Source organism: Eulemur rufifrons, chromosome 2, assembly GCF_041146395.1.
Source record: "Eulemur rufifrons isolate Redbay chromosome 2, OSU_ERuf_1, whole genome shotgun sequence".
NCBI lineage: Eukaryota > Metazoa > Chordata > Mammalia > Primates > Lemuridae > Eulemur > Eulemur rufifrons.
The window spans coordinates 114,533,366-114,546,699 of NC_090984.1; the positions used below are offsets into that span (position 1 = coordinate 114,533,366).

At 39.9% G+C, this 13,334-nt stretch overlaps 1 protein-coding gene across 6 annotated transcripts in view; it reads right to left on the reverse strand.

Moving 5' to 3' along the window:
- RPS6KA5 (ribosomal protein S6 kinase A5) overlaps positions 1-13,125 on the reverse strand; it is a 147,573-nt gene extending 134,448 nt beyond the window's left edge. For all 6 annotated transcript variants that reach the window (XM_069465225.1, XM_069465223.1, XM_069465222.1 and 3 more), the window contains exon 1: positions 13,023-13,125. In XM_069465225.1, coding sequence (XP_069321326.1) covers positions 13,023-13,125 — 103 coding nt within the window. The remainder of the gene's footprint in view (positions 1-13,022) is intronic.
- Between the last annotated feature and the right edge of the window lie 209 nt (positions 13,126-13,334).

The window sequence follows — 13,334 nt, forward strand, 5'->3', positions numbered from 1 at the left end:
AGAAAAAATTAGCCGGGCATGGTGGCACATGCCTATAGTCCCAGCTACCCAGGAGGCTGAGGCAGGAGGATCACTTGAGCCTAGGAGTTTGAGGTTGCTGTGAGCTAGGCTGATGCCATGGCACTCTAGCCAGGGCGACAGAGTGAGACTCTGTCTCAGAAAAAAAAATCAAATAACAAAGATTTTATTTAAGAAGCAAAACACTGAATAGAAAGTTAAGTATCCTCCTATATTTTCCAAATTACTAATGGTATGTATATGTTTTTATATATAAATGTACTTATTTAATTATATATTTACATAATCCTTGCCTTGGTCCAGAAAAGATATAAGGCAAATTAGAATTAATTAAATCATAAGAAAAGAAGGGGCTGGGCGCGGTGGCTCATGCCTGTAATCCTAGCACTCTGGGAGGCCGAGGCGGGTGGATTGCTCGAGGTCAGGAGTTCGAGACCAGCCTGAGCAAGAGCGAGACCCCGTCTCTACTAAAAATAGAAAGACATTATATGGACAACTAAAAATCTATATAGAAAAAATTAGCCGGGCATAGTGGCGCATGCCTGTAGTCCCAGCTACTCGGGAGGCTGAGGCAGTAGGATCGCTTAAGCCGAGGAGTCTGAGGTTGCTGTGAGCTAAGCTGACGCCACGGCACTCACTCTAGCCTGGGCAACAAAGTGAGACTCTGTCTCAACAAAAAAAAAAAAAAAGAAAAAAGAAAAGAAGGAAGAATAGGGGCACAAAAGGCACCAGGATGAGACTCAAGATGCATGTCAAATCATACTTTTAGGTAGTGGAGGCCTGATCTTTGAAGCTTCCTAGCCACCAACGTGATAAAGGGTCTTGCTGAGGGACCCACTTCAGAGCCTTCCCATCTAAAACAGCAGCTGGTCAAAAGCAGCACAGCCAGGCTTGGTACTAAAATCAGAAAGGAATGTCTCTTTGGGGATTCCTTAGAGAGGACACCACTCTACTTCTACAAAGAATGACACTTGTTACCATTTTCTGCTAAAATAATTGTTTAAATAACTGAATGCTTCATGTTCTGTTATCACACTCAGTCACCCATACCTGGGACAAAATTATCTTTTGGCTCATCCAATCTTAAGAATTAGTTTCCTATTCCTGCAGTAAAAAATTAACATAAACTTGATGACTTATTGACAACACCAATTTGTTTCTTATGGTTCTGCAGATCAGAAGCCTGAAACTGGATCTTACAGAGCTAAAATCAAGGTGACAGCAGAGCTGTGTTCCTTCTGGACACTCTAGGAGAAAATCTGTTCCCCGGCTTCTACAGGCTGCCTGCATTCCTTAGCTCATGCCCTCTTCCAGCGATGGCATCACTCTGATCTCTGTCTCCTCATCACATCTCTTTTCTTTGTCTCCCTCTGCTTCCATCTTCACATCATCTTCTCTGGCTCTGGCCCCTCTGTCTCCCTCTTCTAAGGCCCCATGTGATTATATTGGTCCTACCTAGATAATCCAGAATAATCTCCCCATCTCAGGATACTTAATCACATCTTTTTTTTTTTTTTTTTTTAGTGACTGATCTTTCTATTTGTATAGATTTACATATTCTGGACATTTCATATAAATGGAATTATATGCTATGTGATCTTCTGTATGTAGCTTCTTCATGATGTTTGTTTTTTTTTTTATACATTATTTCTTGTACAATGATATGAAGTAATATGGGAAATATTGATGATAAATTATTAAGTGAACAATGCAAGTTAAAAACAACAGTTTCATATTTTTTTCCCCACCCCCCCTTTCCCGAGTCAGCACCTTCAAGTGTTACCACTCCCCAAACAGTGCGCAATGCACTCATTGTGTAGGCATACCCCCATCCCCTCCCCCACCCCCCATCTCAGTCTGATGTCCAATTGGTGTCGTTCCCAGATTTGTATTTAGGTGATTATCAGGGAAACCAATTTTCTGGTGAGTACATGTGTTGCTTGTTTTTCCATTCTTGGGATACTTCACTTAATATAATGGGTTCCAACTCTCTCCAGGAGAACCATAGAGATGTCGTATCTTCGTCATTCCTTATAGCTGAATAATATTCCATGGTATACATATACCACAGTTTACTAATCCAATCATGTATTGATGGGCATTTGGGTTGTTTCCACATCTTTGCTATTGTGAATTGTTAATCACATCTTTAAGGTCTATTTTGCCATGTAAGCAGCATACTCACAGGTTCCAGGGATCAAGATGTGGACATCTTGGGGGATGGGGGGTAGATGGTCATTATTCAGCCTACTACACAAGACTTCATCTGATTTTACCTGTTTGCAGCTACCTAAATTGTAAAGATGGTGTCCGAAAAATCTACATCACAATAAGAGCCACAAATGGAAAACTTAGTCAAAAAGTTTTTTTAAATACAAGAGTTAATGATAGAATTCTTTTAAGTACCAAATTCACTTTCTATATTCCAAATAATGATATATAAAAATATTATTTACACAATTTTTGTCAAGAACACACTGATGATATGAAAAGAAGCATACCTACACAAAAACTTCAGTGTGAAATAAAATAAATGCAATACCAAGCACTGTACTAAAAATCAGGAACTTTACCTCCCTATTCTCCCTGTAGTCAAAGGGGAGTATGCCTACAGAGTATTTTCTTTAAAAGGAAAAAAGAAAAAAGATAAAAGTGAGACAGCCAGCTCACTCACAACTTCAGTAATGTATAAAATACAGAGAACTTTCTTGATTTTTGGAGGAACAGCTACACCTGAACCAGAGGGACACTGTTAGAAACAAACATAATGAGGGCAAGATTCTATTTTAGACCCTATTCATCTTCCCTGACAAACAAGATCAATGTAGGAGTGATCATACTTTCTAGGTGCATAGAGAGTTCTGTAAATCATTATGGGAGCTCAAAGGAGATAACTGTGACAACCCCTCCCTCCCACAGCATTTTAGGATTGACATCTTTCAACAGTGTATTTAATTGTGAAGCTTCAACCAACACATGATATTATTATGTTAGATTTTTCCCTAGAGGAGCTTTCACCAAGAATCAGCTTCTTTTTCACAGGGAAGAATTCAACCCTGCCCAGCAAATCACTTACGTCTCCAGGAAGATGAGGTTTCAGGATGCTTCCTTGCTTTGCAGTAGAGGTTAACATTGATTCTGATGTAACATTAGACTTATTACCTAAGGTTTTTCCCCCTACAGACTATAAATACAATATATACTTGAATTCCCCCTTGACTTAAGGGCTGAGATGCCACCTTCTTTGCAACAATAGATCATTTTCTTAATCACTAAAATTCACGGTAGACAGTTAAGAAGGGATTTTCTTTTAGGGTCTGGGATCTAGGGAATCAAGTTAGGGTACTGTCAATAACCTATCCATATTTTAACATTCCCAATGTATCTTATAAAAGTAAAGATAGAATGCAAGTTCTGCCTACTATTCTTGTAAGGAAAGTGTGAAAAAAGGGACAAGTACTATAAAAAATACACACACATATAGTCATGTGTCACTTAACAACAGGGGTACATTCTGAGAAATGCATTGTTAGGTGATTTTATAGTTGAGCCAACATCATAGAGTGTACTTACACAGATGATATAACCTATAATTATACACACCTAGGCTACATGGTATATAGACTATTGTTCCTAGGCTACAATTCTGTACAACATGTTACTGTACTGAATACTGTAGGCAACTGGAACACAATGCTAAGTATTTGTATCTAAACGTAACTAAATATAGAAAAGGTATTACAATCTTATGGGACCACCATCATATGCAGTGCGTGAGTATATATATTAATAATTATACCCGTAGAGTATAAAAAGGAGAGCTGCACTTTACCCACAGATAACTAAGACTAGCATTAAAATCTTTCAAAGTATCTTACTGTAAGTAACGGTTATATTCCTAAAGAGCTAATCAGACAAATCATTCAAAAAGCATCAGCGAACTGTTTTTTTTCAATGGATTCAACATGAATCCTTTGGTAAAACAGAATGATCTTTTAAAGTCAAACACCACTCCTGACTTTTACCCGTACCAGGATTTCCACAGAAATTCCACAGAGCATCCTTAATGCTGCTAAGTACTTTGGATATCACTCAGTCTAACACCTTTACTTTATGAATGAGAAAACTTGCGCAAAACAATTTATCCCAGGTCACACAGCAAATCAGGGGCAGAATGAGAACTACATGCCATCCTCTACTTCTGTTAAATCTTTACTTAAAAGACTCTAAATATGGATGCCAGTAACCAAACAGATAAGATCTTTAGTTGGCAGCAGAAATCAATCAAAGAATATTTTAGGGAAATGAGACAGAGACATCACAAAAAAAAGAAAACTACAAATACATCTTATGGAAAAAAAAAGAAAACTATGAAAATCCTTAACAAAATACAAGCAAATTGAATCCAAAACCAAAAAGGATTATATACCTTGACCAGTGGGATTTATCCCAGGAATACAAGGTTGGCTTAACTACAAAAATTAATTAATGTAATACATTATATCAAAAGAACAAAACACAAAAACCACATGATCATCTCAATAGAGGCAAAAAAAAAGCATCTGTCAAAATCCAACAAGGTTTCATTATAAAAACACCCAACAAACTAGGAATAGAAGGGAACTTCCTCAACCTGACAAAGGGCACCTATGAAAAACCCACAGCACAGCTCACACTCAGTGGTGGAAGACTAAAAGCCTTCCCCCGAGGATCAAGAACAAGACAAGGATATCGGCTCTTGCCAATTCTATTAAACACTACCCAAGGCGATTAAGTAAGAAAATGAAACAAAAGGCATCCAGACTGGAAAGGAAAAAGTAAAACTATCTCTATTCATGGATAACATAATCTTATAAACAGAAAATCCTAAGGGATCCACTAAAAAACTATTAGAACTAATAAGCTAGTTTAGCAAGGTTGCAAGACGCAAGATCAGTATACAAAAATAGTGTGCAATCCAACAATGAAATTAAGAGTAATTCCTCTTACAATAGCATCAAAGAGAATAAAATGTTTAGGAATAAATTTAACAAAAGAAGTGCAAATTTATACTCTAAAAACTAGAAAACATTATTGAAAGAAATTAAAGACCTAAATAGATGGAAAGACATCCATGTTCATGGATCATAAGACTTACCACTGCTAAGATGGCAACACTCCCAAAATCGACCTAGAGATACAATGCAATCCCTACCAGAATTCCACCCAGCTGGTTTCTTTGCAAAAACTGACAAGCTGATCATAAAACTCATATGGAAACTCAAAGGACCCAAAATAATCAAAACAATCTTAAAAAAGAACAAGGTTGGAAGACTCACACTTCTCAATTTCAAAACTTACTAAAAAGCTGCAGTAATCAATACAGTGTGGTACTGGCAAAAGGAGAGACAGATCAGAGGAATAGAAATGAGAGTCTAAAATAAATAAACCCACGCACTTATGGTCAATTGGTTTTCAACAAGGGTGTCAAGACAACAAAATCGGGAAAGAACAGTCTTTTCAACAAATGGTACTAGGTCAACTGATATCTACATGTAAAAGAATGAATCTGGATCATTTCGTCACACCATATACCACAATTACCTCAAAATAGATCAAAGATCTAAATGTAACAACTAAGACCATAAAACTTTTTGAAGAAAACAGAGACATGAATCTTTGCAACCTTAGATTAGTCAATGATTTCTTAGATATAGCAAGAAAAAATGGAAAAAAAAGATAAATTAGATTTCATCCAAATTAAAGACTTTTGTGCATCTAAAAACACCATCAAAAAAATGAAAAGACAACTCATTTTATGGAAGAAAATATTTGCAAACCATATTTCTAATAAAAAACTTGTATCTAAAATACAAAAAGAACTCTCATATCTTAGTAACAAAAAAGACAAATTAGCCAATAAAAAAAAATAGGCAAAGGAGCTAAATAAACATTTCTCCAAAAATATACAAATGGCCAATAAGCACATGAAAAGATGCTTGTCATTGGTCATTAGGAAAACTGAAATCAAAACCACATGAAAGGTTTCATGTGGGAAAACTCTTACAGACATTAGCCTAGGCAAAGAATTTATGAACAAGACCCCCGAAGCAATCACAGCAGCAAGAAAAATAAACAAATGGGACCTGATCAAAACAAAAAGCTTCTGCACAGCCAAGGAAACTATCATTAGAGTGAATAGACAACCTACAGAATAGGAGAAAATATTTGTATGCTACACATCCGATAAAGGGCTGATAACAAGAATCCATATAGAACTTAAGAAAATTAACAAGAAAAAATCAAACAACCCCTTCAAAAAGTGGGGAAAGGACATAAACAGAAACTTTTCAAAAGAAAACAGAATAATGGCCAGCAAACATATAAAAAAGTACTCAACATCTCTAATCATTAGAGAAATGCAAATCAAAACCACAATGAGATATCACCTAACTCTAGTAAGACTGGCCTTTATCAAAAAGTCCCAAAACAACAAATGCTGCCATGGATGTGGAGAGATAAGGACACTCTCACACTGCTGGTGGGACTGCAAATTAGTACAACCCCTGTGGAAAGTAATTTGGAGATATTTCAAAGTGCTAAAAATAGAAATACCATTTGATCCAGCAATCCCACTACTAGGCATCTACTCAAAAGAAAAAAAGACATTCTATAATAAACACATCTGCACTTGAATGTTTATGGCAGCACAATTCACAATTGCAAAGATGTGGAAACAACCTAAGTGCCCATCAATACAAGAGTGGATTAATAAAATGTGTTATATGTATACCATGGAATACTACTCAACTACTAAAAACAATGGTGAACTAGCACCTCTGATATGATTATCCTGGATAGAGGTTGAGCCCATCCTTCTAAGTGAAATATCACAAGAATGGAAAAACAAGCACCACATGTACTCGCCATCAAATCGGTACTAACTGATCAACACTAAGGTATTCACATAGAAGTAATATTCATTGGGTGCTGGTCAGGTGGGGGGAGTTGGGGGGGGTAAACTCACAACTAATGGATGAGGAGCATACTGTATGGGGGAAGGGCATGCCTGTAGCTCTGGCTTGGGCGAGGTAAAGGCATTATATGTAACCAAAATGTTTGTACCCCCAAAATATTCTGAAATTAAAAAAAAAAAACTTCAATTAACACACGCCCACACTAATGTTAAATGAAGCTTTAAATCTAAAAAAAAAACAACAAAAAAACACCACATGAAATATCATTTCACATTGCCTAGGATGGCTTTAAGCAAAAAGACAATAACAAGTGTTGGCTAGGCTGTGAAGAAACTGGAGCCCTTATACATTACTGATAGGAATATAAAATGGGACAGCCACTTTGGGAAACAGTTTGGCAGTTTCTTACAGAGTTAAACATAGACTTACCAAGTGATCTGGCAATTTTACTTTTGGTATGTAACCAAGAGAAATGAAAACATAGGCCCATACAAAAGCTTGTCCACAAATGTGCATAGCAGTATTATTCACAATAGCCAAATGGTGAAAACAAGCGAAATATCAATCAACTGATGAACGGATAAACAAAATATAGTATATTCATACAATGGAATATAATTTGTCAACCAAAAAAAAAAAAAATGAAGTACTCATACATGCTACAAAATGTATGAATCTTGAAAATGCTATGTTCAGTGAAAGAAGCCGGTTTAAAAGACCACAATTGTATAATTTGATTATATAAAATTCCATAATAGGAATATATAGAGATAGGAAATAGATTAGTGGTTGGCCAGGGCTGGGAGTGGGTGGTGGGAATGTATAATTACTGATGTAAATAGGTATGAGGTTTCTTTTTAGGGCGACAGTAATGTTCTAAAAGTATTAGATTGTAGTGATGGTTGTATATCTCTGTAAATATGCTGAAAGTTGTTGACTTGTACACTTAAAGCAAGTGGATTTTACGGTATGTAAACTACATCTCAATAAAGCTGCTTAACAAAAAAAGACATTGTGGGTTCCACCTTTCTCTTTCTCAGGTCACTTGTTCTGGGGCAAATCAGCTGCTATGTCACGAGAACACTCAAGTAGCCCTATGGAGAGGTCCATGTGGCAAGACACTGAAGCATCCTGCCAACAAAATGTGAGTGAGCCATCTTGGAAGGAGAAACACAAGCCTCAAATAAGTCTTCACATGACTGCAGTCCTGGCCAACACCTTGACTACAACATCATGAGAGTCCCTGAGTTAGAACCAACTGAATTCCTAACACAAAGGAATCATGTTGCTTTAAGCCACTAAAGTTTGGAGATATTTGTTATACCACAATAGATAAACTTCCTCAACACTTTTCTCAGCGGTAGGCTCTCTCCCCTAATGACAAGCATCTAAGGAAATGTTTTCCCAGCAACTCTTCTTCTAAGACTTTAGTTTACCCTCATCCATATATTAACTGTAGTTGCTGTCATGTTAGAAGAACATGATCCTATCTTCTGGCCTTGACTGAATGATCTGAAAATGGACACATGACCAAAGCCAGACCAAAAAAAGTCCTTTCCTAAGATTTTCATAACTGAAGATAAGAAGAAGGCAGTGTCTTTCCAGTACCTGAAGCTGCAAGATGTAAAACTTGGGATCCAGCAGCATGATATTTCCCATGTGGGAAAAGTTGGACAGCAAGAGAAGAATAAAGCCATCACATAGAGGTAAGGAGAGATTCAAGATGGAGAGAATACAGATAATGGTTAAGTCTCTGGTTCCAGTGATTCCTGATGCAATCCTGCTCTTCCAGTAAAGAGACCACATATATCTCATAACTCCAGCATTTAAAATAGCACCCAGTACGTAAGAGGTAATAAAATATTTATTGAACAAATGAAAGGGAAAGATAATATGCTTCTAATAATATCCCTCCCTTTTTTGTTGTTGTTCAACAGTTAGGCTAAAAGCTAAAAGTTGAAAAGCTAAAAGTCTTAATCTCTTATTTGCTACCTTTATACATTATATCCCTGTGTTATTACACTTATGATAATACATCTTAATTATTGGTTTATATGGCCTCTTCCTACCAGAGGGCAGGACATTTTCGTAGTCATTTTTGGTATCGTCAGTACAATGTAGAACAGAAAACGGAAGGTCCTCAAGAAATGTATGTTTAACTGAATGGCTCAATCCTACACTTTTCATTCTTCAGTTTTTATATTCACCAATTTATGTCATGAATTTATCAAACACCTAACATCTTCAATGTATTGGTAATACAATAAACCACTAGACTCAATTCTGGATTTTTATCCATTTGATGGATTCATTCAACAAATAATTTGAATGCCTACCATATGCCAGGGGCTACAAATTGACAAAGGACATGGTGTCCGCCCTCAAGGATCTTACAGCCTAACACAGACAAGTAATTGTATTATTTAAAGTACTGTGTGTCGGCCGGGCGCGGTGGCTCACGCCTGTAATCCTAGCACTCTGGGAGGCCGAGGTGGGCGGATCATTTGAGCTCAGGAGTTCGAGACCAGCCTGAGCAAGAGCGAGACTCCATCTCTACTAAAAATAGAAAGAAATTATATGGACAGCTAAAAATATATATAGAAAAAAATTAGCCGGGCATGGTGGCGCATGCCTGTAGTCCCAGCTACTCGGGAAGCTGAGACAGGAGGATTGCTTGAGCTCAGGAGTTTGAGGTTGCTGTGAGCTAGGCTAATGCCACGGCACTCACTCTAGCCTGGGCAACAGAGTGAGACTCTGTCTCAAAAAAAAAAATAAATAAATAAATAAAATAAAATAAATTGTAAAAAAAATAAAAAAATAAAAATAAAGTACTGTGTGTTAAATGTTACTGAAGAGATATATGCAGGTTGTGAAGCAGCAGCAGGGATTACAGGGCATTTGTTTACACTCTACATGACAAAGTGGGACATATGCAGAAAAAGATAATAGCCAGGTAATGTGACACAGGCTAAAAACCAAATGAGTGATTTGTTTTAAATATTACACTAGATTAATTCACACGTTAAGATTCTGTTACGGAGTGATTTTTAGATGTACATTCAAACAACATTTCCTGAGTACCGACTTTGTGCCAGGCATCCTGCTTTTCCAACAGTGTCTCATTCAACTCCCACATTTCGTAAATGAAAGAAGTCAGTCTGGGCCGGGCGCGGTGGCTCACGCCTGTAATCCTAGCACTCTGGGAGGCCGAGGCGGGTGGATCGCTTGAGGTCAGGAGTTCGAGACCAGCCTGAGCAAGAGTGAGACCCCCGTCTCTACTAAAAATAGAAAGAAATTATATGGACAACTAAAATATATATATACAAAAAAATTAGCCGGGCATGGTGGCGCATGCCTGTAGTCCCAGCTACTCGGGAGGCTGAAGCAGTAGGATCGCTTAAGCCCAGGAGTTTGAGGTTGCTGTGAGCTGACGCCACGGCACTCACTCTAGCCCGGGCAACAGAGTGAGACTCTGTCTCAAAAAAAAAAAAAAAAAAAAAAAACAGAAGTCAGTCTGAAAGGGTGAAGTAACTCACCCAAGTCTACATAGCTAGTAAATAGCAAAGCTGGGATTTAGAATTATGTCTTCCAGGTCAGGTGCCGTAGCTCACGCCTGTAATCCTGGCACTCTGGGAGGCCAAGGCGGGAGGATAGCTTGAGCTCAGGAGTTCGAGGCCAGCCTGAGCAAGAGCAAGACCCCATCTCTATAAAAATAGGAAAATTAGCCAGACGTCGTGGAGCATACCTGTAGTTCCAGCTACTGAGGGGCTGAGGCAGGAGGATCACTTGAGCCCAGGAGTTTGAGGTTGCAGTGAGCTAGGATGATACCACTGCACTCTACTCAGGGTGACAGAGTGAGACTCTGTCTCAAAAAGAAAAACAGAATTATGTCTTCCAACTCCATGTCCAGGTATGCCATACTATTCATTCTACACAATTGGAGGATTTCAATGCCCTTTCACATTACTTTTTGGTTCATCCAATGGCATACAATAAAATGTTCTGCACAAATGAGCAATCACCAACTGCCAGCTTGATACAACTATATGCTTGTCCACATTTTGAGAAGGGTCCATATCAGATCAGATTACTTTGGTGCCTATTATAGCATCATGTGCTGACAGGAGTGCAGTTGGCTGAAGTCAAGCAACTCTTTCAAGTTATATTTTAACAGTGTTTTGACCACGATATCCGGTCAGTTGTTCCAGTTCAGCAATAAATCAAAATGATTGTTCATTTCCTTTGACAGTTAACAGTACTAATGAATTCAGTATAATCTAACCATCCATCAGAAAAATTTCTAAAATGCAAACTTGAAGCTGATGATTCACACAGTTAGTAGAGAAGGGGAAATAAAGCAGTACTCATTGTTTTCTACAAAACTAGCATTGTTTGCAAAATCCAGAAACTGAGCAGTTGGTCGACTACTAATAACAAGTAGGTTGCTCCTTGGTAATTTAGCAAAAAGCTGCTCATCGCACCACAGCCATTGGCTGAGGAGCATATGACTTCAACTAGCTTTTGCTGTACTGTACGATTCCACATACATAAATGAGGGAATCATTATGTAAGATCAGAAAAAATTCAAAATCTTCATGCCAGAAAGCACCTGACCCTGAGCCTGGCACAAATCAGATACTAATACTGAATAAACGTATACTGAGTGAATTATTTAATAGCCCTTTGAAAACATCAGTTGTCTATTAAATTGAGAGGAAAAACCACACCAACTGAACCTACACAGGTTATGTTAGGAACTCAAAAATATTACGGAATAACTGGCTCAAGACATATAACAGATTCACAATGACCAAAAAAAAATGTTTAAAAATGTTCACTTAAGCAAGCATGAATTTGATTATATCTCTCAAATTAAGTCACCACACTGGCACCAATAGAACGCTAATCGGCAATCCCAGGAGAAATAACAAAAACTAAAAAAACTGGTGAACAGAGCTAACTTTACAGTCTTTTCAAAACAGAAACAAGATGTACTAGGTGTACACCTGAAACCTGCCATTTAAGCTTTGTGTCTACATAATAAAAGAATATCCCAAAATGCCACAGAGGCTGTATCAAAAACCTTACATACAAGAATATTTATTAATAAAAGAATGACTCATTAAAATGTATTATCTGTTCAGAAGAAAAAGTATCTCCAATATGAGACTGGGCTCCAAACATACAACCCCAAATTTTACTGATCGGTCCAATTAAGCATTTTCCAAAATGAACAACCCAGACTTACACACAAATAAAGTAATTTAACAGGCATAAAGCTTAGAACAACTCTAGTGATCTCAAACATTAGAACGTAAGCGCTTAAGCCTGCTAGTTGGTCCCTTTTACCTAGGGCTTTAAATTCACAAAGCCTCATCCCAGGAGACCTCTGAAAGAAATTCAAGGCCAAGTATACTATTTCATGACAATCGCAAATAAAAGCACTCAATCCTGGAGCCCGCAGTTCCTCTTTATCTCAGTACAGACCGGACTCGTTAAAAGCCCGAGGGACAAGCCCCCACCCCATTTATCTCGAACGGGACCACAGCACCTTAGGGGGTGGTTCCACAACACCCCACCGGGACCACCTCAAGGGGAGCAGAGGGGCGGAGAAGTGAGCCATGCTCCAAAACAAAGCGCCGCTCTCCCCGCGTTGAGGAAGGCGCACCTTTAGCCCTACACAGGATGCAGTGACAGATGTGTCACCTGTGCGGGAAGAAGGGAGCAAAGACATCCTCAGAGACGAGTGCCACAGGCAGCGATAGGACGCTACTGCCAGGGCCCCGACACCCGGTGCCCGCCGCTCCTCCCCGGGCTCGGGAAAACTTTGGGCCACCTCCCCCCGGGCGCGCCCCCACCTCCCGGGACCCCCCGGGCTCCCGCCCCGCCCGCGAGGCCCCGCCCCGGGCCCGCCCCTCCGCGCCAAGACTCCGGCCCGCGGCCGCCGCGCACCCCGGCCCCGCGCCCCCAGCCCCGCGCGGGCACCCGCGTGCCCCCGGAGCGCGCCCCCGCGCCGGGGCCCGGCCGGCAGAGGGCGGGGTCGCTCACCGGTCCGCAGCTCGTGCTTGACAGTGAGGAGCTGCTCTCCCCCGCCGCCGCCGTCCCCGCTAGTCCCCGCGGCGCCGCCGCCGCTGCCGCCCTCCTCCTCCATCTTCTCCTTTTTTCTGATCCTGCGGGTCGCTACGAGGGGAACCCGGGAGACAGCGGACGCCCGTGCCCTCACTGTCCCTGCTGCAGCCCTAGGAGCCGGGGTGCGGCGGCTCCAGAACTCGGACGCAGAGACGAGTCTCTTTCCCGCTCTGGCCGCACGGCTGGCTCCTCGCCTCCTCCCCCTTCGGCGGGCACCGCTAGTACCGCGCA